The 23,237-nt window shown below is 41.6% G+C and overlaps 1 protein-coding gene across 8 annotated transcripts in view; it reads right to left on the minus strand.

Annotated features, from left to right (window-relative positions):
• RAPGEF4 (Rap guanine nucleotide exchange factor 4) overlaps nucleotides 1-23,237 on the minus strand; it is a 334,349-nt gene that overhangs the window by 51,314 nt on the left and 259,798 nt on the right. For all 8 annotated transcript variants that reach the window (XM_025274782.3, XM_025274777.3, XM_044933735.2 and 5 more), the window contains 7 exons: nucleotides 20,514-20,598; nucleotides 17,772-17,832; nucleotides 15,335-15,411; nucleotides 14,770-14,916; nucleotides 12,899-13,014; nucleotides 7,284-7,372; nucleotides 3,455-3,533 (listed from right to left, as the gene is read on the minus strand). In XM_025274782.3, coding sequence (XP_025130567.2) covers nucleotides 3,455-3,533; nucleotides 7,284-7,372; nucleotides 12,899-13,014; nucleotides 14,770-14,916; nucleotides 15,335-15,411; nucleotides 17,772-17,832; nucleotides 20,514-20,598 — 654 coding nt within the window. The remainder of the gene's footprint in view (nucleotides 1-3,454; nucleotides 3,534-7,283; nucleotides 7,373-12,898; nucleotides 13,015-14,769; nucleotides 14,917-15,334; nucleotides 15,412-17,771; nucleotides 17,833-20,513; nucleotides 20,599-23,237) is intronic.

Genomic DNA, 23,237 nt, shown 5'->3' on the forward strand with positions numbered 1-23,237 from the left:
TTATAAGTGGTTTTTTGTTTTTTTTTTTCCTGATTGTTCATCTTCTATTTCTCCACTTTCTCCATTTTTCTTTATAGGCAGTCTCTGAAAAACTATTCAGTAAAGTGCTTTGCCTTCCTTTGACCAAGATGTCACCAGTCACCCGGGCTACTCCCGGGGATGTGGGAATGAGGCAAGGGCCCAGGAAGCTCAGCTGGTAAGAATCCACCTGCAGTGCAGGAGACCCCGTTTGACTCCTGGGTCGGGAAGATCCCCTAGAGAAGAGATAGGTTACTCGCTCCAGTATTGTTGGGTTTCCCTGGTAGCTCAGCTGGTAAAGCATCCACCTGCAATGTGTGAGACCTGGGTTCAATCCCTGGGTTGGGAAGATCCCCCAGAGGAGAGAACAGCTACCCACTTCAGTATTCTTGCCTGGAGAATTCCACGGACTTTAGCCCACCAGATTCCTCTGTCCATGGGGTCGCAAAGAGTCGGACTTGACTGAGCAACTTTCACTTTCACTTTAGTCTAGCAGCTGTTCCTTCGTTGCTGCCCCCAAGGCTCCTTTCTAAGGCCTGGGCTCTAAGGAGTCCTTCCATTCTCTGAGTTACCCCATCCTTTTGATGAATTCCCTTATTGCTTAAGTCAGTTACAGTTTGTTTATGTTACTTATGATTCAAAAAGAAGCTTATGTAAGGAAGCTATCTAGCATCTCTCTGGAGCCAAACACACTAGAAATTGAGTCCTTAGCATGGTTTAAACACACTTACACACACATGACCTTCAAAGATACAGCCCTTTCCATTTGCTTGCCTGCAGCAGGATGTCTTCCTGGCCTCGCAGGCATTACAGGACAGTAATTCTTGTTTTATTCCCAGTATCTATAAGCTGAAACTCCAGTACTTTGGCCACCTCATGCGAAGAGTTGACTCCTTGGAAAAGACTCTGATGCTGGGAGGGATTGGGGGCAGGAGGAGAAGGGGATGACAGAGGATGAGATGGCTGGATGGCATCACTGACTCGATGGACGTGAGTCTGAGTGAACTCTGGGAGTTGGTGATGGACAGGGAGGCCTGGTGTGCTGCGATTCATGGGGTCGCGAAGAGTCGGACACGACTGAGCAACTGAACTGAACTGAATTGAAGGACCGGACTTAAGCTGTCCTATATAACTGCCACTAGTTACATGTGGCTATTTACATTTAAATTAACTGAAATTAAATAAAATTAACAATACAGTTCCTCAGTCATAGAACCCAATTTCAAGGCTAGTGGCTACTGGGCTGCACAGATACAGAACATATCCATCGCTATAAAAAAAAAGTTCTATCAGACACTTTATTTGGTTTCAACAAATTAGGCCCACTTTTATTTTAGCCAACTGAAGCACAAATAAACATGTATCATGCAATAAATTTCCAAGAAATGTTTTGAAACTCTAAAGGATAAGCTTTTGAAAGAGTAAGTTGTGAAGGAAAAAAGTGCCACACCCCAGGCTTGGAATCCTAACACCTGGATAAATCCTAGTTCTGCCACTTGCCTTGGACATGTTTGTTTTTGAGGCTCAGAATTCTCACTTTTAAATAAAACTGACACTAACCCAATAAACTTCTATAAGGATAAAGAGGTATAATATGGGTCAGTGGTGCCTGGCATGTAAAGGGTTGTTTCAAAACAGAACAGTTAAGAGAATCTGAGTTCTCATGGGGCAGGGTGTGAAGGGGGTGGTCTGAGGACTTAGGTAGTGCAGATGGTGCCCAGCCATCCTGACTCCCTTCATCTCTGAGAAAAGTTAGGACTGGACACCACAGGCCTCCCTTGATCCTACTGTCCACTTCTCCTGCCTTCGTCTCCCCTCCACTTCGTTACCCCCCACCTCTACACCGAGGCATGGCGCAGACTTTCCCTCTGGGATCTTCTACTTTCAGCACAGAGGTCAACGCTGTGAATGTTCTCAATCAATTCTGAAGGAGAACAAACTAACAAGTGAAGAAATAAAAATCTGCAAAAAGACTATCAGCTTAGTATTTGGGGCTCTGAGCTGTCAAGATGATATAACTTGGCCCATTACCTTCGCTCACCCTTCATTTGGTTTCATTTGCCTTAAGCTTATCAACATGCTAACCGTTGGGGAGAAAAAAGGTCTACACTCAATGGTGGTTTTCATTTTTCCTTCCAAAAATCTCAAAGGTCTAATAATGATTACCATGTATGGAGCTAAAAGAGCACAGAGAGATCCTGAATGTGTTAATTTTACTTGAGAAAAACTGAATATGAGCCAGAAAGAATATATAATATATTTAAGTCTCATTAAACTGTCATTACTTGGAAAGATAGTTTCCAGGCAAATAAACACCCAAATCTCACTCTTGCAGCATTCTCTGAATAGCATATTCAACTCCAATCTCCTATTCTCACACCTTCTGTTGACTTCAAAGAGAATTATGAACAAGGAAATGAGAATCAGGTAGGGCAATTATAATTCTGAAAAAGGAAAACATGCCAACATTGATTGGATTGCTTAGAAAAAAAAGAAAGTTATTCTCCTTCCATATATTTAGCTGCTCAAAAAGGCCAAAGTGTTTGGGGGCCTGCATTTTTGCTGCTTTAAAAATAAAGCAGAATTGGAAAATACACTTTCACCTTCCCCCAAAGTTGAGGGTTCCACTCATTAACGATATTCACTTCTTGTATTCAGCTTCTGTCTTCTGAATGTTCCCTCTGCCAGACCCTGTGTACCAGCTGGTCAACTCAAGATACCACTGAAACGCTGCCCCCCAAATAAGCTCAGGGTCAAGTTACCTAGAGGAAACGCCATTAGAATTTCAAGTTTTGTGTCCTTGACATAAGTTAATGGGATAATAATAAAAACAGCTACAAAGGGATAAATATCAGTATCTAGAGGATAGGGTTGATAGGATGAATGTGAAAGAAAAGTGGCCCCACAATGATACCCTGTATATATCTCAGCAGGTCCGTGGTCTGATTAAACTACAGCTTAGAGGGACATGAACAGATGAACGGTCTGAACAGATCAGACCCTGAACAGATCACGGTCCATCCTGCCAGGCATCCTGACAGAGGTGCAAAGTCTGTCTCCAAGCCTAGGACGTGATCCCTAATAATACTCCCTAATAATATTTTCCGCCATCACCTTCTGTAGTCTACCTCCCAGGCATGTATATTTCTCATCAGCATCACCTTCCTTAGGTAAATTGGCTCATGTTTCTCTACACAGGTAATAAGGAGAAAATCCTTAAAACACGACACATGAAAACCATGCCAAGGAGAGATCAGAAATCTATGTGTGTAGGGGGTGGTTAGGCAGGGAAACTGCTGATGTTTCAGAGTTTGACAAGGGCAGAAAGCATAATTCTGCCCCAGTCATGACTTACCTTGAGAGCATGGGATGAAATAATGGCCTTAGACATGGGGGGTGTCGTCAAGGGAATAGAGTTTTCACAACAAAAGGATATTGGGCCACCAGAGCTGGGCAAAGCTGGGTATTTGGCATAAAAACACAGTGCATCATAACAAAGTCATTTAAAACAGAATCTGCAGGGGAGGAAAACAAAGCAGAAAAAGAAATTACATTCTTGTAGAAATGTTGAGGAAAGCAAGAGTATCTATTCGTTTGTTCTTGGCCAATGGTTATATGTTGGCTTGGGGTATTGCGGTTTTACTATATGAAGAAGCATGGCATATGAAAATAAAAAGATTAACAGAGCTTGAGATCAAAACTCAATTTCCTTAGGACAGTGGACAAGAAGTACAGTAAGTTTAAAAAGAGACAGACTTGTAATAATGGTGCTGATCACCTTAGCTACAATAAATGAAAAAAAAAAAAAATATATATATATATAATTAAAAAACCACACATGGGCAGTACCATGTATGCAGAATTAAGATATGGTCATTTCTTTGTCTATTTTACACCATCTGTCTTTTGTCAATGTCTATTTTCTTTATTTCTTTTCTACTTTCTATTTCTAGAAGGAGCAATAAAAGACGAAAGGGTGATAGGATTATGGAAAAAGGACATGATAAGAGCAGAGAACTGGTGAGGGAAACAAAAGCAGCTGAAAAGAAAAGAAAAACTGTGAGCAATAACTGAAGCAAAACAAAAGCTCTCTGGTAGATTAAAGTGGTATATGTCTTATATTTGAAGCCATTTTGTAGATAGGTAAGCAGGGAGATGGCAAAAGAAATAAGGCAAGTCCCCCCAGATATGCTTCATTTTGAATCTGATGCTGGTTCTTCATTTCAAAGACAATATTATTCAAGCAGCCTTAAGGGGAAAGCATGTAAAGGCAGATCTAAAAGCCTTACGAGTACACGTGTTAAAGTTTTGGAATCCAAGATGCTACGGGGGTTTTCAATTAAAAAATGAACCACCATGGCTGAGATCTGTGAAACTCACATAAGTTTTCAAATAGAAAATGGTGAGAAATGCAAAAATTTTAACTATATATACTGAATTTCCAATGTCTGTGTTTTAAATTAACAAATATTATCAAAGTTGGAATCAGTGACTAAAGGTTTAATCATTACACTCATTAAAAAAACTGATAATTGTCATACAACATTATGTAAGTTTAAAGTATACAATGTATTGATTTGATACACATATATATTGCAATCTGATTACCACCTTAGCTTTAGTTAATATCTCTGTCATGCCACACAATACCATTATACTTAAAAACAAAATGAGAAAAAACTACAGGAAATGAAGTTCAGTATTCGAGACAGCAAAAGAGACACTGATGTATAGAACAGTCTTATGGACTCTGTGGGAGAGGGAGAGGGTGGGAAGATTTGGGAGAATGGCATTGAAACATGTAAAATATCATGTATGAAACGAGTTGCCAGTCCAGATTCAATGCACGATACTGGATGCTTGGGGCTAGTGCACTGGGACGACCCAGAGGGATGGTATGGGGAGGGAGGAGGGAGGAGGGTTCAGGGTGGGGAACACATGTATACCTGTGGCGGATTCATTTTGATATTTGGCAAAACTAATACAATTTTGTAAAGTTTAAAAATAAAAAAAATATGATGAGAACTTAGTTCTAATATCAAAACTGGAATGGTCAGGAGTCACAGCCTATGTGACAGCCATACCATGCACTGATTTCTGGGCTTCAGGTTTTTAAGAAGCAATTATCTAGTCCCCTCCTCTTTCAGAAGTGACTTTAAAAGGAAGAATACGTTTGTTCTTCATGGGTAGTAAAAGTCTTACAGATCTTTTCTTAGATACCATCATCTCTAATGTACTAGAATGTTCCTTTTTGGTCAAAATCACTTTAGAGAAGATGCTGGTTTTTTGTATTATGCAATCACACATTCTGGGCAACAGTTAATCAGAGGGGAAAAATCTGCCGTATTTTTCCTGACCTCGGGTCCTAGAAATATGATTTATTTGAGGTTATGTTTGCTTCTTGGAAGCAAGCTATCCCCTTGTAACTGATCCCTTATGGATTTCCTTTTTGAAGAAAAGATCTTACCACATTCTTTTTGCTCAGACATCTTCAACCACTTCCTCATGCTTAGCTTCACATCTAACATACTTGAAGATCTGGACCCTAATTCCTAGGCCCCATCTTCTCTCTGACAGTTTGGTGTATATGACAGTCTAGCAAAGCCAGAGCATCCAGTCCTTCTTGTCTGTTTCTGGGTCAGCACTCATGTTACCCCTTAGGATGAAGGCTTCCATCTCCAGTCTGTAGTCACTGATTACCAGCCTTCCTTCAGGGACATTTCAAAGCTATTTCCTCTGTGACACTCTGCCTGGTCCTCTCAGACTTTTGATCGAGTTGTTTGCATATTCCTTTTTGTCCTCCAGGAGGTTATAAGCTTTCTGAGGACAGGAGGGTGGTTTCTTATTCACACTGCTTTGTCCATAGCATCCAGCTTAGCGCCAGCACAAGAAGATCCTCAACAAATATTGAACTGAAAACAAGTGCTCTGGAAACAGATCCTGACTTTTCTACTACTCCCCAATTAATTCACTACATTAAAAACTTCAGATAGTCTATTTACACAAAATAAGAAACTAGAATGAAAAGATAAAATAAGAAGGTAGCCAGTGGTAAAATACTTTTAGAAGGAATAATAATAACAACAACAATAATGCTAACTTTACCTTGAATATAGTGCAAAGATGACAGAAACAGATTTTGAACCACCACTAAGATTTTTGGACAAATATTTGAACTTCTTTTAGTGAGAAATCTTCTATGGAGCTCAATGCACTTAAAATATTAGCCTATTATTCTGAGAGACAGGACAGTAGCAAATTATTGTTTTTAAAAAGAGCTGAATGTGGGCTGTTCCAAAGTCACACATAAGATGGTGACCAAAGTAGAGAAGGATATCAGTTCACTGGTGAGATTTATCTCATTCACCATCAAATCTCTGTGTAATAGTTAACATGGCTAGTTCATTGAACAGTGGTATTATTAGTTGATTTTTTTTCCCTCCCCATAAGATATGCTGAAGTCCAAATCCCCAGAATCTCAGAATGTGACCTTATTTGTAATTGGTTAAGATAATGAATATGGAACCTAATCCAATATGATTGGTGTCCTTATAAAAAGAGGAAGGACAGAGAGACAAATGCATGGAGAGAAGATGATGTGAAGTGACACAGGGAAAATACCGTGTGAAGATGAAGATGAGCGATGCCTCTACAAGCCCAGGGATGCCAAAGAGTGCCATCAACCCACCCCTCAAACAGAAGTCAGGCGAGAGATCTCAGACTCTCCCCCACAGCCCGTGGAAGGAACCAACACTGCCGGCACCTGATCTTAGACTTTTAGCCTCTTGGACTGAGAGGCATTCAAGCCACCCCAGATGGTGTTACTTTGTCACAGCGGTCCTAGGAAACTAACATGTGTACAGGTCCACTCTGTGGCAGTCCAAGAATCTCAGGAAAAACCACTTTACTCCCAGTTGGAGCAAGGTTGTGACTTTTATGAAGGCAGCTTCTAATCCTTCGCGGGAGTAGACAGAATTTAAACTATAACCAAATAGTTACCTATGGAAGATGGGATTTAAATGATAACTTAAGAAATGCCATTGGAAGGCTACTCCTAACATGAATGAATGAGACTGGGCCATCTACAAAGCACAGCCAGGATAAGCAGGCAAAGTAGGGTTGGCAGGATGCTCTTCTAATGATCTCACACATGACCCATTTCTAAAACTGCTGTTGATACACTACTGAGAATGAATTCAGAATGTTTTTTTTTTTCCACAGTGCTCTGCCCAGATTTAATGGCCATAACTCTTCTACGTGTTTACCTGTTGCTTCATTTAAAGCTGGCTCAAGGCGTATCGTTTCTAGAAAATGCTCTAAAATTTTTTCAGGTGTTCCTGACATCACAGTATACCTGGACGAGAAACAAAACCATCATTAATTTTTCAATTAATTTCAATTTTTAATTTAATTTCAATTTTTCAAAAGTGGGCAAATCATTGATATACAACTTTTTACATGTCTAAAGATTTTTTGAGATCCCAGAGATCATGACCCATATGGTAAAAACACAAGATCATGTACCTCATCAAAATCACACAGGAAGGCAACAGAAAAATCACAATTGAAGTAGTTACTAAAACATTCTTCTTTTTTCCATACATGAGACTAAACTTCTTGGAGAGTGGCTCCAGCAGGCTGGGAATGTCAGCCTTGCTCCACGGGGAATGAAAGGGAACATGGAAATCCCAGGGCAGCTCAGGGCAAGGGGAAGCGACAATGAACCAGGTTATCCATATATGGGTTACTTGTTGCAAAATTTCAGCCCGGTACTGGATTCCCCTGCCTATTTCTGGAATGCTGCATATCTCCCAACTGTACACTGGAATGTACTTTGGAAATGCAGCTAAAAATAAGAGAAAACAAACCCCTAAAACACCAACAACAACCTCCCATAACATCTGAACAGGAAATAAATCAGCAGTAGAACATCCATATAGTTTCAATGTCAAAGATAAATTATTTGGCAGGGTGGGAGGTATTAGGCATTATATCAGGAGATCCAGCCATGAAACCTTTTAATCAACAAGGGAGGATGTATTTTTTTAACTGAGTGTGGGTTATTTCAAAGTCATATTCAAGACGGTCATAGGCAAAATACTTTGAGGTGATCTGGGTGGTCCTGTTCCAAAGTTCAGACTTTGCTTCTCTGCTCGGCATTTACACTTACAGGAAAATGACAAGAAAGGAGAACAACACTGAAAATAAAATTCTCTCATGTTTAGAAAGCAGTGGTGGGATTCAGTTCCAGGAGAACTCCATTTTCTTCTCCTCACCAATATCCCTTCCCTGCCTGCTTGAGACCCTGGAGGAAGGGTGTTGAGATCCCAAGAATTCTTCTAATGTATGAAATCTCAGGGTCTTATCCTCCTGCCTGAGGAAGGGAAGAAGAGGCAATCCAACAGAACGACCCTGTGCATATGAACGTGCCGTGAGTGAAACCACCCTGGTTTTGAATGAGGTAGCAAACTCAGTCTATCTGGGAGGTAAAGTGAAAAGTGAAGTCGCTCAGTCGTGTGACCCCATGGACTGCAGCCTACCAGGCTCCTCAGTCCATGGGATTTTCCAGGCAAGAATACTGGAGCGGGTTGCCATTTCCTTCTCCAGGGGATCTTCCCGACCCAGGGATCGAACCCGGGTCTCCTGCATGATGCTTTACCGTCTGAGCTACCAGGGAAGCCCCATCTGGGAGGTAACTGTTACTTACACTTATTTAGTATGTGCATGCACATGTGTTGTGTGTGCCCACATGTATGTGTGCCTGCACTCAGGGCCAAAAGGAAGCCGAAGAGTTCAGTCTTTGAAAAGAATCTGGCTTTGCAGCCTACGGGAGGAGCCGGGAATAAAAAAGTCTACTTCAAACGGCTGACCCTTTTCTCAAAGTAAACAGGGTAGAAGACAAAGGTTTTTTCCTCTTATAGGCAATGACTATTTGAGGGCTTCCTTGGCGGCTCAGACTGTAAAGAATCTGCCTGCAATGCAGGAGACCTGGGTTCAATCCCTGGGTCAGGAAGATCCCCTGGAAAAGAGAATGGCTAGCCACTCCAGTATTCTCGCCTAGAGAAGCCCATGGACAGAGGAGACTGGGGGCTATAGTCCGTGGGGTTGCAAAGAGTGGGACATGACTGAGCAACTAACACTTTCACTTTCATTTGAGGGAAGGAGAGGGCATATCTACAAATGACTTTCAATACTTCAAGGGCTACATTACATAAACCAGTTACTTTCTATTCCACATGGCTTTGGGCAGCTGTTGCTACTAAGCTTCCAGCTCTATAGCTGGCCATGTGACTCACAGATCAGCTTGAAATTGGTTCCCTTGTCAAAAGTTTAACTCTGATAGAAGGTTGGCTTCCCATCCTGGTATTCTTGGTTAGGACATCCCTTAGCTAGAGTGTATTGTCTGGTCAAAAAGAATAAAAGTTTACCTGGGTGGCAGTCCTTCATGCTATCATCCCACTAGTGAGAGAAAAATGGTGTCTCTACTCTGCCCAGCTGTCAGTCAGAGATATTAGGGCATCCATCTATTTCTGCCAAAGGCTCTCTCTAGTGGTACAGCTGCCTGATCTTATCCTTTCCCTCTCTGCAGCTCCACAGAAGGGGCTGACATTCTCTCAGAGCAGGGGACTCTGACGTTGGGAAGGGGGCAGGGAGCTTCTGGCTTGTGATCTGGCAGGTCCGGGCTTAGCTAAAACATGTTACTGCTTTGTTTCAGGCTGGATGCTGCCAGATGCCTATTGCTTGACCTTTGTTTAAATGGAGGACTTGAAGACCAGATGGTACAGCTCTTTTCAGTTTACTGCATGAAGAAGTTACTCTAGTACAAGTTAGAGAGAACCCTGACTGGTTAGGCTATCCAAGCTGTAAGGTTTTAAACCTGTGACATAAAATTCTGACACCAAGTCTGGAAATGCGGACACTTCTGCCTGTGCCTAGAACAAAAAAAGAAGTGGAGGAGGGTGCCTGAAAGAGGCCGTCTTTCTGCAAATAGGATGGAGCTGAATGTCTGGGTGGTTGATAGTCTAAGGAAAATGTAACATGTTAACTGAAACAGGAATAGTCATTTCAAATTCCCTCTTATTACAACCACATAACCACACAGTGGAAGATATCCAAAATGGTAATGTTTGAGGGCTTCATATAGTTTATCTATCATGAGAAGTATTGTCTCGCTATTGACATTTTAATATCACACTCAGAGTTGAGTGGCTTGAGGAGAGTCAGGTGGCTTTCAAAGTTTAAAATGCAGGGAGTGGGTTCCAGGACCTCCACAGATACCAAAATCCATGGATGCTCAAGCTCCCTATATAAAATGGGGTAGTATTTGCATATAATCTATACATATTCTCGCATACTTTAAATCATCTCTATATTGCTTTTAGACCTAATACAATGTAAATGCTATGTAAATAGTAGTAGATACAATATAAGTGCTATTGAAACAGTTGCCAGCATATGACAAATTCAAGTCTTGCTTTGGGGAACTTTTAGGAAATTTTTTCCCCCAATATTTTCCATCTGCGCTTGGTTGAATCTGTGGATGTGGAAACCAAAGATACAGAGGGCCAACTGTATGCATAAACTGCTCTGGATTTCTCAGGGTAAAAGTGAATCAGAAAAATAATGTTATCAGCACCAACATGGTGACCCTCTTTGAGCTGAAAAAAGTTAATTTCTGAGGATAAACTTTAAGTCCACCCAGAGATATGGTTGTTCCCATGTTTTCCAAGTTGTCCAGAACATCAGTCAAAATTCATTTATGTGGCCCCCACTTTTCAACTCTGGTTTGGCTTGGGAAAATTCAACCTGGAAAATGACCCCTTGAACGAGAGGCTTTTTACTGTTCTGGACTGGCATGGTGCACTGTTTTGTATGCCTGGTATTTCCAAAACGGTGTACTGTGAATATGCACATGTCTTTGAATTATATAAGAAATGTATACAAATTGGTCTACCAGACACAAATAAGGAGGCATTCGATTGACCAAAAAGTTCATTTGGGTTTAAAATCCGAATGAAATTTTGGATTTCAATCCAATTATAATAGAAATCAGATCCAGGCCTAAAATAAAATCAATATATGTGGGCTCTCTTTTTCCTTTGAGTTTGAGTTAATAAAAAAAATCTACATTTGGAGAGCACTCTGAATATAGTGCTCTTGTAACTTGCAAACCCTTTTGATCACTGGCCCCGCGCCCCCCACGCCATGAAGAGGTGAGGGAGGGGGGCCTTCCAAGGACATCTTTAAGGTTACAGGGAATTTTCAAGGCTTACTTTTGCAGGTAACAAAATTTTCCTGAGACATCTGAGGCATTATCAAAGAATGTAGATGATCACATAAAACGGTCTAGTTATATTTAAGAGCAACAAAGAAAATCACTGGGGGTAGTCCCAGCCTTCACATAAAAAAAAAAAAAATGTTTTCATTCTTATCCTCCTTTGTCAGCTGGAAGGACAATTGTTGAAAAACATTTGCACAAGAACATTTTTCAAGAATTCATAGTTAGTGAAAAGTAGAAAAATAAAGAATTCTGGACAGTAATTTTATAGGTTTGTAAGTGAAAAGTTTGTAATATAGTCTATTTTATGTCAGCCCTTTTGAAATATACTGCTTTGCAACATTTACTAGACAGTGTTAAAGATATATTTATATATTAATAGTATATTTTGTTAGAGTAATTGGTGAGGCTCAAGGAGCACAGACTCAGAAGCGGGTCAAGCTGGACTTGAATGCAAGCTCTACCATTACCAGTGTGTAATCCTGGGCAAGTAACTTACTTCTCTGAGCCTAAAATTTTCCACCATTCATTAAAAGGGGTTGTAATAAGGATTAGATAAAATATGCAAGATACACTATGGCTCTTCAATAACATTCTGTTCCTTCCTCTCTTCTTTGCAGATATGTTGACTCATCCAGATGAAATGTCTGAGCCTTAGGCTTTCAGTCTAAACAATAAAAACTCATCATTTATGGTGAGTGGGCTGATTAATGGGAACAGTGCATTTACTTGGCAAACAAAGAAAAATACTTGGGATGCATTCTTTTCCAACACAGTCTTTGGCCACATGTCTTTAGCTACAGAATTGGTGTTTTTATTACTCTAAGATTAAAAATTAATCTTTATTTTTAAAATGAGATTCTGTAATTTTCTTCCATTTCTTAGAGCCACATTTCCTAATTCCTCTGTCTTACTATTCAAATGTTGATACATTTGATTAAATCTCATGTAAGAAGTTGTAGCAAAAAAAAAAAAAAAAAAGAAGCTGCAGCAAAAGATGGAACTGAGTACACATATACTGAAAAAGAATCAGTTAAATGGGTGATCTGATGTTAAATAGGAAGCAAATACCCTTCTGAAATTTGCAGGAATAACTACGGATGAGGTCTAATGTATGGTTCCAGGCCACAGTCAACAGACTGTTTTATATCTGAAGTCTGGGTTTCCATCAAAGATGGTTATGCAGATAACAAGATGAAAACACTTCTTGAGAAATCCTACATATGAAATTCAAATGCCAAAGGTTCTCCACACCCAGGGGCCTGTGTATCCCTCAAGCTGCCTGGCATTCCTGTTCCTATTGTTCTTACCGATGCCTTCGGCTCCAAAGCTACCACAGTTGAACATAGTATAGAGAAAGCATTCTTAGAGTAGGGGAATAGTCTCTCCGGAATTACTCTAGGCAGCACCAAGCTCGACACAGTGCCAGAAATGGATACATTATCCTCCACAAGATGTGTGATTAGTCAATGGAGAGAAAAAAACAGTCACACAGGCTGCCGTCTTCCACAAAAAAAGGAGAACGTGCTATTGTAGAGATGATGATACCATGTGAAAAGGTTAATCATAGTCTGGCAATTGCAGTGTTGGAGGCAAACCTACTTTTGCTGAGGCTGTGAGTTTCCTTGATTAGAAGCCCTGTTCCCTGCTGGGACCTTCTCCAGCACCAAGACATCTTGGTCATGTTCTTTAAGTCTGACTGTATTCGCCTCAACGTCCTGCAAATACAAATTACACCACATACAGATGCTGCCGTTTTCTCAGACAATGACAAAAATTTCAAATGCTTCAGAAACTCATTTTCTGCTTGTGATGCTAATTGTTGCGTCTACAAATTAAGTCATTTTCAAAGTCAAGGGCTGGAACGGTCAGAGAGGACCAGATGAGGTTGGAGGCACGTGGTTTTAAAATGCTACTTTTACCCACGATTCAGAAAATCAGCCAAGGAGAGAGGAGTGGCTGTGCTCAGAGGAACCTCTGGGAGAGGGCGGTATAGCAAAGAGAGAGGAGCCAAGCCGCTTGTCTCTATAAAGCTATGTGGCAAAAAGCCCTCCACTCCACAGAGTTCTTGCATTCTGATTATCTTCTGAGGGCATATAGTTTTCTTAGGAGTGGCATGTTTTTAAATATCAAAAGACTTTTAAAAATACCAGTTTGAAGCTTGTTAAAAATATTTTTCAAGTACATCCATGATAATGGTCCTAATCTGATTCTTTCAAAGAATTTTGTGGCTGAGTGTAAATTCCATGTGTGTAAACTTTCAAAAGTGTAAAGTTCAAATTTCAAATTCATTTACAATAATTTATTAAAAAAATTTAGTATGCTTTTTCTCATCCTTTGGGTATTTGAAGAGACAGGATAACAACCAAGTCAAATTCCATATGGTGGGGTTTTTTTCCTATATTATTTAATTTTTAACTTAATTTTGTTCACATTAAGAGAATACATTCCTAAGACAAATTTTGTTGTCAGGAATCTTGCCATGAAAGAGTAGGGATAGGTGTCCACACATAAAGAATGGGAATGAGATTATAAATCATCATTAAATGACACCAAAGGTACCAGAAAGCATAGAAGGTGCATTGAGGATTTTAGTGGAGGATACAGAAGGATGCTCAGGCTGGGAGGGGCAGAGGAGAAAGCCTGCTCTGTGAGCTGGCAGGGATGAGAGGAAAGTGATCCTGGAGGGAACAGTCTCTCTGGGTGAGGGGGAGAGACCACAGGCCGCCTGAAAGGCCAGGACCGCTGGCACCCTGTCAGATGCCCAGCAAGCCACAGTCAGGCCTCCACCACTTAAGTCGGATTGGCCCTCCCAAGGGACCAGGAGCTGGCTGATAGCGAGAACCCAGGGACCATCTATTCTAAATGTCACCCGCTCTCACTAATACTGTTTCAAGCTTCCATCTACCACAGAACTGTTCTTCATCTACTTGTTGAAGTCTGAAATTCCTTGAGGGTGAATCAATTTGATTCACTTGAAAGGAAAACGCTTGGTGGAATAACCATGGTGGATATTAATTGCCGCTAACATGTAGTCACTAAATAAATCCAGAGGGTGGGAGAGGATATAAGGTTCAGATCTGGGAAGAGATAGGAGGTTTAGGATAGAGAAACATATGGAGAAGGAGGAGAGGACAGACGCAGAAAGGGGAGCCTAGGATAGCAAAGAGAAATGTCTCAGATTGTGGTAATTTGCCAAGGCATCTCTGTGTTTTAATGCTCATGAACTGGTTCAGGGGTGTGCAGGGTTATTTGGTCCAGAACAGTGTGACATATTTACAGCTTTACTAGACTATCACCTCTGAACCCCAGAACCCACACCACTGAACATACCAGGTCTGTAAGCAAGGCTCTTTGGCCCTAGAGCATTCATTAATCACTGCGCTGCTCGAATAACACTACCATCAACCCTTCACTTATCAGGCAAAAGTGGAAACAGGGAGCCCCTCAGCCACACTGCACCTCAGACTCACCCTCAGGATCCGGTTGAAATCCTCCTTGTCTACTCTTAAGAAATGGCAGTTATCTTCTCTCAAGACGATGGAGGCAGCTCTCGGGGCATCATTCACCAGGGCTAACTTGCCAAAGTCATCGCCCTCATGCAGGGTACAGACCACACCCTGGAGAAAACAAATCATGCAGATGAAGGTGATGCCTGGAACAGGGCACACACCCACCCGCCTCACACCACAAGCCCCCTTGCCCCGAAAACACTGAATATGTATCAACAGGCTGTACCCAGAGATGTCACAGGGGAGGGGACCACAGAATTACATTATAGTGTTTCATTTTTCTTTCATTGAGTAACGTGTGCTAGGACCTAACTTACATACATACATTATAATCCATGAGTCCTAGAAAGTTCAGTGCTACTCTGAGTATAAAAATTTAGATAGTATATGATTAGAGAGGCTATAATGTCTTTTCTACATTGAGTACCAATATTGTAGCAAGTTTAACTGTAGCATTACATTGTTAATACTTAGAGCCAGTAGTAAATGCAGCATAATAAAGTTTCAAAAGAAAAAAAATATATACCTTGCCATAAATGACTACATTCACTGATCCTTTTAGAATAATGTACCAGGAGGTGCCTTCTTCCCCTTGGTTAAATACTAGATACAACAAGAAAAAAAGACTTATGACAAGAATAGAAGCACATCAATATAAATTACAGCTTATCAAATCATCATTTTAAAGGCCTCGGAATTATGCATTTAATTCCAGGAGGGAAAAAAAAAAAAACTAGCAAATGCTAACTTATTCAGGTGGAATATTACTTCCTTTTCTTTAGGACATGAAAGAAACAGGAACACTGCACTCCTTGCTATGTCCTACAGATATATATTTACTATTAATTCTCCAGCAACCCATTCCTTAAAGCAATCCACTTCCCCCCACAACTCATCAAAACTTACTAAGCTATAGAACATAGTTTTTAAAAGTAATCTGACCAATAACATGAAGTTTGTTTGTCGTTTAGTTGCTCAGTCGTGTACAGTTCTTTTCTGACCCCATGGACTGTAGCCCGCCAGGCTCCTCTGTCCATGGAATTTTCCAGGCAAGAATACTAGAGTGGGTTGCCATTTCCTTCTCCAGGGGATCTTCCTGACCCAGGTGTCAAACCCACATCTCCTGTATCAGCAGGCGGATTCTTTACCACTGAGCCACCAGGAAGCCCAATGTGAAGTCTGAAAACATGCAAATCAGCAATACATATTGTTGATGGATACATATCTACATATATTTTTTAAAAATGGGTTGGAATGATAACCACATGATATAGGGTAGGAGTTACCTTGGAGAGAAAAAGAGAAGAATGAGATAAAAAAGGAAACAGAGACTCTTCAAACGTAGGATTTCATTTTTTAGAAAATATAAAAAATGAAAATATTAAAAAATAGAGTGTCAGGTTAGTACTTGATAAAAGTGTTTTTTTAAAAAGAGGTTTGTAACAATCTCTAGCGATTTGTCTGAAATACTTAAATATTTCATAATAAAATGAAAACTGTCAGAGAGATTGAAGGAAAAGCACAAAAGAAGTTGTTAAGTCACCAGTAATATAAACATTTTTTAAATGTTAATGTGAACTTTTAAAAAGTAAAGAAAAAACATTCTTATTAAAGTAACTATGGATATTAGATATACACTTTTGAGGACTAAAAGTAAAATATTTGAAACATCGATGTTAACTCTTTTTGCTTTTTCCATTCATGGTCTCTGTTTATTTCACTAACACAACTCAGTCTAAAGAAAGAGCAAGATTTTCCAAAGATGGTCTCTTGAAAAGTTAACAGGGATCCATTAAAAATGTTTTCTATGTTTCATTAGGTTAAGGCAGGATCAGTTTAAGTGGTGTGAAATTTTTCCTTATTGTATAACTCCTGAGAAACAGAGCATGCTGGTGTGTCTTACAATTCTCCAAGAGAAATTAGAGGAGGCATTTCGTGTCCTGAATACCCCACTCACCATGTTTTCCAAGAATGGTTTTGTAGGATGAATGGGAAATGCTAGTCGAAATAAATCTGCTCACATTTATTAATATGAAATTTCAATTTCTTAAGAGGCCTTCTGGCTTCCCCGGTGGGCTCACACAGTAAAGAATCCACCTGCAATGTGGGAGACCTGGGTTCGATTCCTGGGTCAGGAAGATCCCCTGGAGAAGGAAATGGCAACCCACTCCAGTATTCTTGCATGGAGCATCCCATGGACAGAGGAGCTTGGCGGGCTACAGTCCATGTCCCAAGGAGTCAGACACAACTGAATGACTTAACACTTCCACTTTCAATGTCTTGCTCCCATATATGGTCATAGAACTAAACTATGACATACTTACTGGAGAGATACTACATAGTGAGAGTGAAGTGAAGTCGCTCAGTCGTGTCCGACTCTTTGTGACCCCATGGACTGTAGCCTACCAGGCTCCTCACTCAGTCCATGGAATTTTCCAGGCAAGAGTACTGGAGTGGGTTGCCATTTTCCTTCTCCACTACATAGTAGTACTGCATACATATCTGGGCAAAGAAATTCTCTCAGGCTTGGAGCTGATAGTGGAAGCGTGAGAAGCAAGCAGGAGAGTACGCTATTCTAACTAGCCTCTCAAGAGACAGGTTAGGTCTTCCCAAGCCCCAAGACTGAAGTGAGGTCACTGTGTGAAGGTTCGCTTGCACTCTCCCCTGAAGACAGCGTGACCTCATCCCTCCCTCTTTAAACACGACCTTGGGCCAGCAGGGGAGGGGGCAAGTGGGGATGCTGGCTGGTAAGCGCTCCCAGGCTGGTACCTGACACCCACCAGGCTGCAGAGCCACAGCCATGCTGGCAGTAATCACGGGTCCAGAAAAACAAACGTGCCACGTGACATCCTGACAAGTCTGTCTCAGGCCTAAGAAAGGGGAGCATTTACAGTCAGGCTGCAGGGGCACATGCTCGGGAGGGGGCAAGCCAGGCGCCGCACACCATTACAGCCTTCACTTACACACAGTCCCTCCTTTGGCATGAGACTCAAAAATGAGAACCGCTGCCAACTCCCGTTTCACCTAGAAGAAAAAGAGAAAGAGTGCAGGGAAAAGCCAGATTTAGGGGTGTGGGGAAGGGACTTGCTCTCTTTCTGAACAGTGCTGACTTCCACCCAGCCGCCTCCCACTCTGCCTGGCTGCTCCTCCCACCTAGAACCACTTCCACTACGTGGGCCACGAGATTTTTTTTTTTAACTGAAGTATAGTTGATTTACAATATTTCAGCAAAGTGATTCAGTTATACACATATCTATTCTTCCTCTGATTTTCCATTTTATTATAAAATATTGAATACAATTCCCCATTCTATACAGTAGGACCTTGTTATTTATCTATTTTATAGGTAGTAGTTGCATCTGTTGGGCTTCCCTGGTGGCTCAGACAGTAAAGCGTCTGCCTGCAATGCAGGAGACCTGGGTTTGATTCCTGGGTTGGGAAGATCCCCGGGAGAAGTGGCAATCCACTCCAGCACTCTTGCCTGGAAAATCCCATGGATGGAGGAGCCTGATAGGGCACAGTCCATGGGGTCGCAAAGAGTCGGACACGACTGTATCTGTTAATCTCAAATTCCAAACATATCCCTCCTTCCCTTCCCCATTTGTAACCATAAGTTTATTTCCTACATCTGTGTGCCTGCTTTATAAGTGAGTTCCTCTGTATCACTTCTTTTAGGTTTCACATATAAGTAACATATGATACATTTGCCTTTCTCTGTCTGACTTACTTCACTTGGCATGATAATCTCTAGGTTCATCCATGTTGCTGCAAATGGCAAGATTTTGTTCTTTTTTGTGGCTGAGCAGTATTCCATCCCATATGTATACCACATCTTCTTTAGTCATACACTTGTCGATGAACAGTTTGGCTGCTTCTGTGTCTTGTGCCACTAGATTCTTGACACTTTTACAAAAGCTATTTTATATGCTCATTCATACAAGCTCAGCTTCCCAGAGACTGTTTACAACATGGTCGCACGTGCATGAGACCTAGGCAGCTTCTCTGCCTATCTTTGTCTTGGTGAGAGGGTGTGAGTATCCACAGTATCATATAACTCTTGCTCCTGGAGGTTCTTCCTTGCATCACACATCATGCATAAGTGCAAACATGTTGGAAAACTCAGTGTCTTGAAGTTGAATGATTAAGCTTAAATGTGGGAAGAGATTTGTTAAAAAATATTTATTTATTTATCTGGCTCTGCTGGGTCTTAGTTGTGGCACATGGCATCTTCAGTTGTGGCCTATGAGATTTAGTTGCCTGACCAGGAGTCGAACGCATGCCCCCTGCGTTGGGAGCAAGGAGTCTTAGACACCAAGAGGGAAGTCCCTGTGTGGAGATTTTGATAGCTGTTTCTTTTTAAATTCCAAATTATGGCTCTGTCTCCCTAAGAACCAAATAACCTGAGAACTTCCACAGTGCCTGGGGACCTGGAGTTTGAGGTAGAAGCCTCCCCCTCCTCTCTACTACCCATGGTTCTTCCAAGGCGGCAGAAGTCAGAACACATGCAGGGTGGAGACCCAGACAGCAGGTAGGGCACAGGGGTGTCCTGCACTCCCCTCTCCAGCATGAGCTTGCGGGGCCCCCGCTGCTTCCCCTACAGATGCGGGAGCTCCCTGGGTGAGGCCCCTGGATGCTGGACGTATCCCACCACGGAGGGAGTGATGGTGACAGGGTGGTGGTGGGAGGGTGGGCTGGACCAGACCCTTGGATACTCCATGTAGGTGAGCAAGCTTCCCGAGGAATGCAGGCAGGGGGAGCATGTGAAGGCAGCCCTGGCTGGGTTAAAGGGGAATGTCTGCAGCACTCCCCTTGGGGTTGTGGCGAATGCCTCAGTGCTCTCAGCAGAGACCCGGGTTTTACAGCCCACAGCGGGGACTGCAGATGCTGCCACCGAGTGACCCTCACAGCATGGTATCACCTCGTAAGCTGGGAATGAAAGACCAGCGAGGCAGGCAGACACCGCTGAGGAGCCTGGCATGTCATTTGCAAACATGGCATATAATCTGTGGATGTTGAAACAACTTCTTTTTATTATCATCCTCCTCATTATTATTAATTATTACCATATAGGAGACGTACATTGCCTGGAACTCATGTTTCTGTGTTCCTCCTATGGCAGGAGGCATTTCTGTCCACTGCTTTTCTATAATATCCTAATCATGTAAACGTTCAGAGTCAGATGCAGGCATCGGGCCATTTTCCACCAGCAAGTGTTGCTCTTATGCCCTAAAATATCTGAACCAATGCGCTTTGGCACCTTCTGCTTCTTTTCTCAATTTGGCAGCAAATCTGGGTGGAGCTGGCCCCCTGGGCCAGGCCAGGTCATCTTGATTTCTCTCGCTGCTGCCCCATATGGCTCTTTATTTCATGGAAGGGACTGAAAACCTATCTTAAGGCCTGGCTCTGTGCTGAATTATGGCAGGTTCCAAGGCTCAGGAAGTTTGAAGTATATGCTCCAATTCCACCCACATCAGGCTGCTCTAATGTTTAGGGCAACTCCTAATAACATGGTAATACTTGATCCTTCTTTGGTGATTGTATGTAGGTATAACTTCCTTAGCATCTCAGGAGAGTGAGAAGGGGTGATTTATGAGGTAGAATTTAGGCATCCTGTTCCTCCCTCAGACTATAGTCCTCTCCCCCAGTCCTAACCATGCATTTAATTCAAAGTGTCCCCAACCATGTTCAGCTAAGAGACAACTTACTGTGGTAGAAAGATGGGATAAGGCTTTAATGTGAAGGAGTTCTTCATAGATAATTTCTAAGTCATCCATGGTCCTCTGTCCAGGTCTACAAAGAAAAAAGTAACAAGGAAATAATGAGCTAAAAGTCATTACTAGAGTTTGAAATACAGAAGGGGCTTCAGGGGTCAGTAAAACATGTTCAGGGAGTTCTTAGGAGAAATCCTGATAAAAAGACCCTGGCAGGAGGAGAGATGATGCTATGATAATTCCTAAAGGGAATTTTGACATGAACCTGTTCCTTGATGGAAGGACACGGAAGAAATCAAAACTGCACCTAATCCCCTTCCCTCCCAACCTCAGAGGGAGGAATATCTCTGCTCACATCGTAGTTGGCTAACTTAGATCTCTTACTTTGTGGATGATGATTCTGCAAAATTACCTTTCATTACTACCTTAATCAAGATCAACAAACTTATCTTTTAACATCACCAGGAACTGCTCGTTCAATCAACTTGATGGCTGACACAAATTTCTTAGGATCTTATGTGGTATCTTAGCTTAGAAGAATAATGCTGCTATTCTTATTGTTCTGGGTTGTGTAATATGCTTCTATCACAGGACTTAAAGGATTTATATAAACAATGTTTTCTCACCTCCCTCTGGACATGAGGACATGAGATGAGCAGAAGGCAAATAGGAGTGTGTGGAATTATTAAGAAAGGGAAAGTAGGGAAGAATACATCACATTCCCCAAACTCTGTACCATGGTCTACCACTCTTCCATGAGGTGCTAATCAGTATACTAGGCACAGTTTTTTTTTCCTATAATTTATTCTAAAACTACTATCATATACCTTGCCTTTAAGAATGAGGTTTGGACACATTATGGACATCTTGGCATGGGAGGACTGAGAGGATTTCTGATCATCTTTCATGTCAGTAGTTATTCTGAAATCAGTTCATTTCAGTCGCTCCGTCGTGTCTGACTCTTTGCGATCCCATGAACTGCAGCACGCCAGGCCTCCCTGTCCATCACCAACTCCTGGAGTTCACCCAAACCCATGTCCATTGAGTCAGTGATGCCATCCAACCATCTCATCCTCTGTCGTCCCCTCCTCCTCCTGCCCTCAATCTTTCCCAGCTTCAGAGTCTTTTCAAATGAGTCAGCTCTTCACATCAGGTGGCCAAAGTATTGGAGTTTCAGCTTCAACATCAGACCTTCCAATGAACACCCAGGACTGATCTCCTTTAGGATGAACTGGTTGGATCTCCTTGCAGTCCAAGGGACTTGCAAGAGTCTTCTCCAACACCACAGTTTAAAAGCATCAATTCCTTGGCGCTCAGCTTTCTTCATAGTCCAACTCTCACATCCATACATGACCACAGGAAAAACCATAGCCTTGACTAGACGGATCTTTGTCTGAAATCATGACTCATGTTTAATTTTACATCAATGGGAAAAGGGATGATTGGTCAGTAATTTGGATCTTCTATTGCTCTCTGCAATATAAGGAACCCTAATGTTTTTGAAACTAAAAAAACAACCAAACAAATGTGTTATTAATTCTGAGAGCTCCAGGAAGTCACTCTCCACATTGGTGGTCAGGTGGCATTTACTCTCAGCTGACTATTGTAGTCATGAGTGTTACTTATTACATAATCATCACCTGTGTTATACACTGTCCTAAAATTTCAGTAACCTATGGTCTTATTCAATGTTACAATATACAAAACTTTTAAACCTCATTGAGCTACCAGTGGTGTTCCATCCTTACACTGTACTATAAAGAATGTTCTTTGGGAATTCCCTGGTAGTCCAGTGGTTGGGACTCCATGCTTTCCTTTCACTGACGTGGCCTGGGCTTAGTTCCAGGTCAGGTAACTAAGATCTACAAGCTGTGTGGCATGGCAATTAAAAAAAAAAAAGAGTAAATCTTTCCTTGATCAAGTAAATTCAGAAAGTCTTGCTGCTGTACTGAGCAGAGCACTGAATTTATTTATTTTTTTAAATTTTTATTTATTTATTTATTTTATTTTTAAACTTTACAATATTGTATTAGTTTTGTCAAACATTGAAATGAATCCGCCACAGGTATACCCGTGCTGTCCATCCTGAACCCTCCTCCCTCCCCATACCCTCCCTCTGGGTCGTCCCAGCACACCAGCCCCAAGCATCCAGTATCGTGCATCGAACCTGGACTGGCAACTCGTTTCATATATGATATTATACATGTTTCAATGCCATTCTCCCAAATCTCCCCACCCTCTCCCTCTCCCACAGAGTCCATAAGACTGATCTATACATCAGTGTCTCTTTTGCTGTCTCGTACACAGGGTTATTGTTACCATCTTTCTAAATTCCATATATATGCATTAGTATACTGTATTGGTGTTTTTCTTTCTGGCTTATTTCACTCTGTATAACAGGTTCCAGTTTCATCCACCTCATTAGAACTGATTCAAATGTATTCTTTTTAATGGCTGAGTAATATTCCATTGTGTATACGTACCACAGCTTTCTTATCCATTCATCTGCTGATGGACATCTAGGTTGCTTCCATGTCCTGGCTATTAGAAACAGTGCTGCGATGAACATTGGGGTACATGTGTCTCTTTCCCTTCTGGTTTCCTCAGTGTGTATGCCCAGCAGTGGGATTGCTGGGTCATAAGGCAGTTCTATTTCCAGTTTTTTAAGGAATCTCCACACTGTTCTCCATAGTGGCTGTACTAGTTTGCATTCCCACC

Source organism: Bubalus bubalis, chromosome 2, assembly GCF_019923935.1.
Source record: "Bubalus bubalis isolate 160015118507 breed Murrah chromosome 2, NDDB_SH_1, whole genome shotgun sequence".
In the NCBI taxonomy this organism is placed as follows: domain Eukaryota; kingdom Metazoa; phylum Chordata; class Mammalia; order Artiodactyla; family Bovidae; genus Bubalus; species Bubalus bubalis.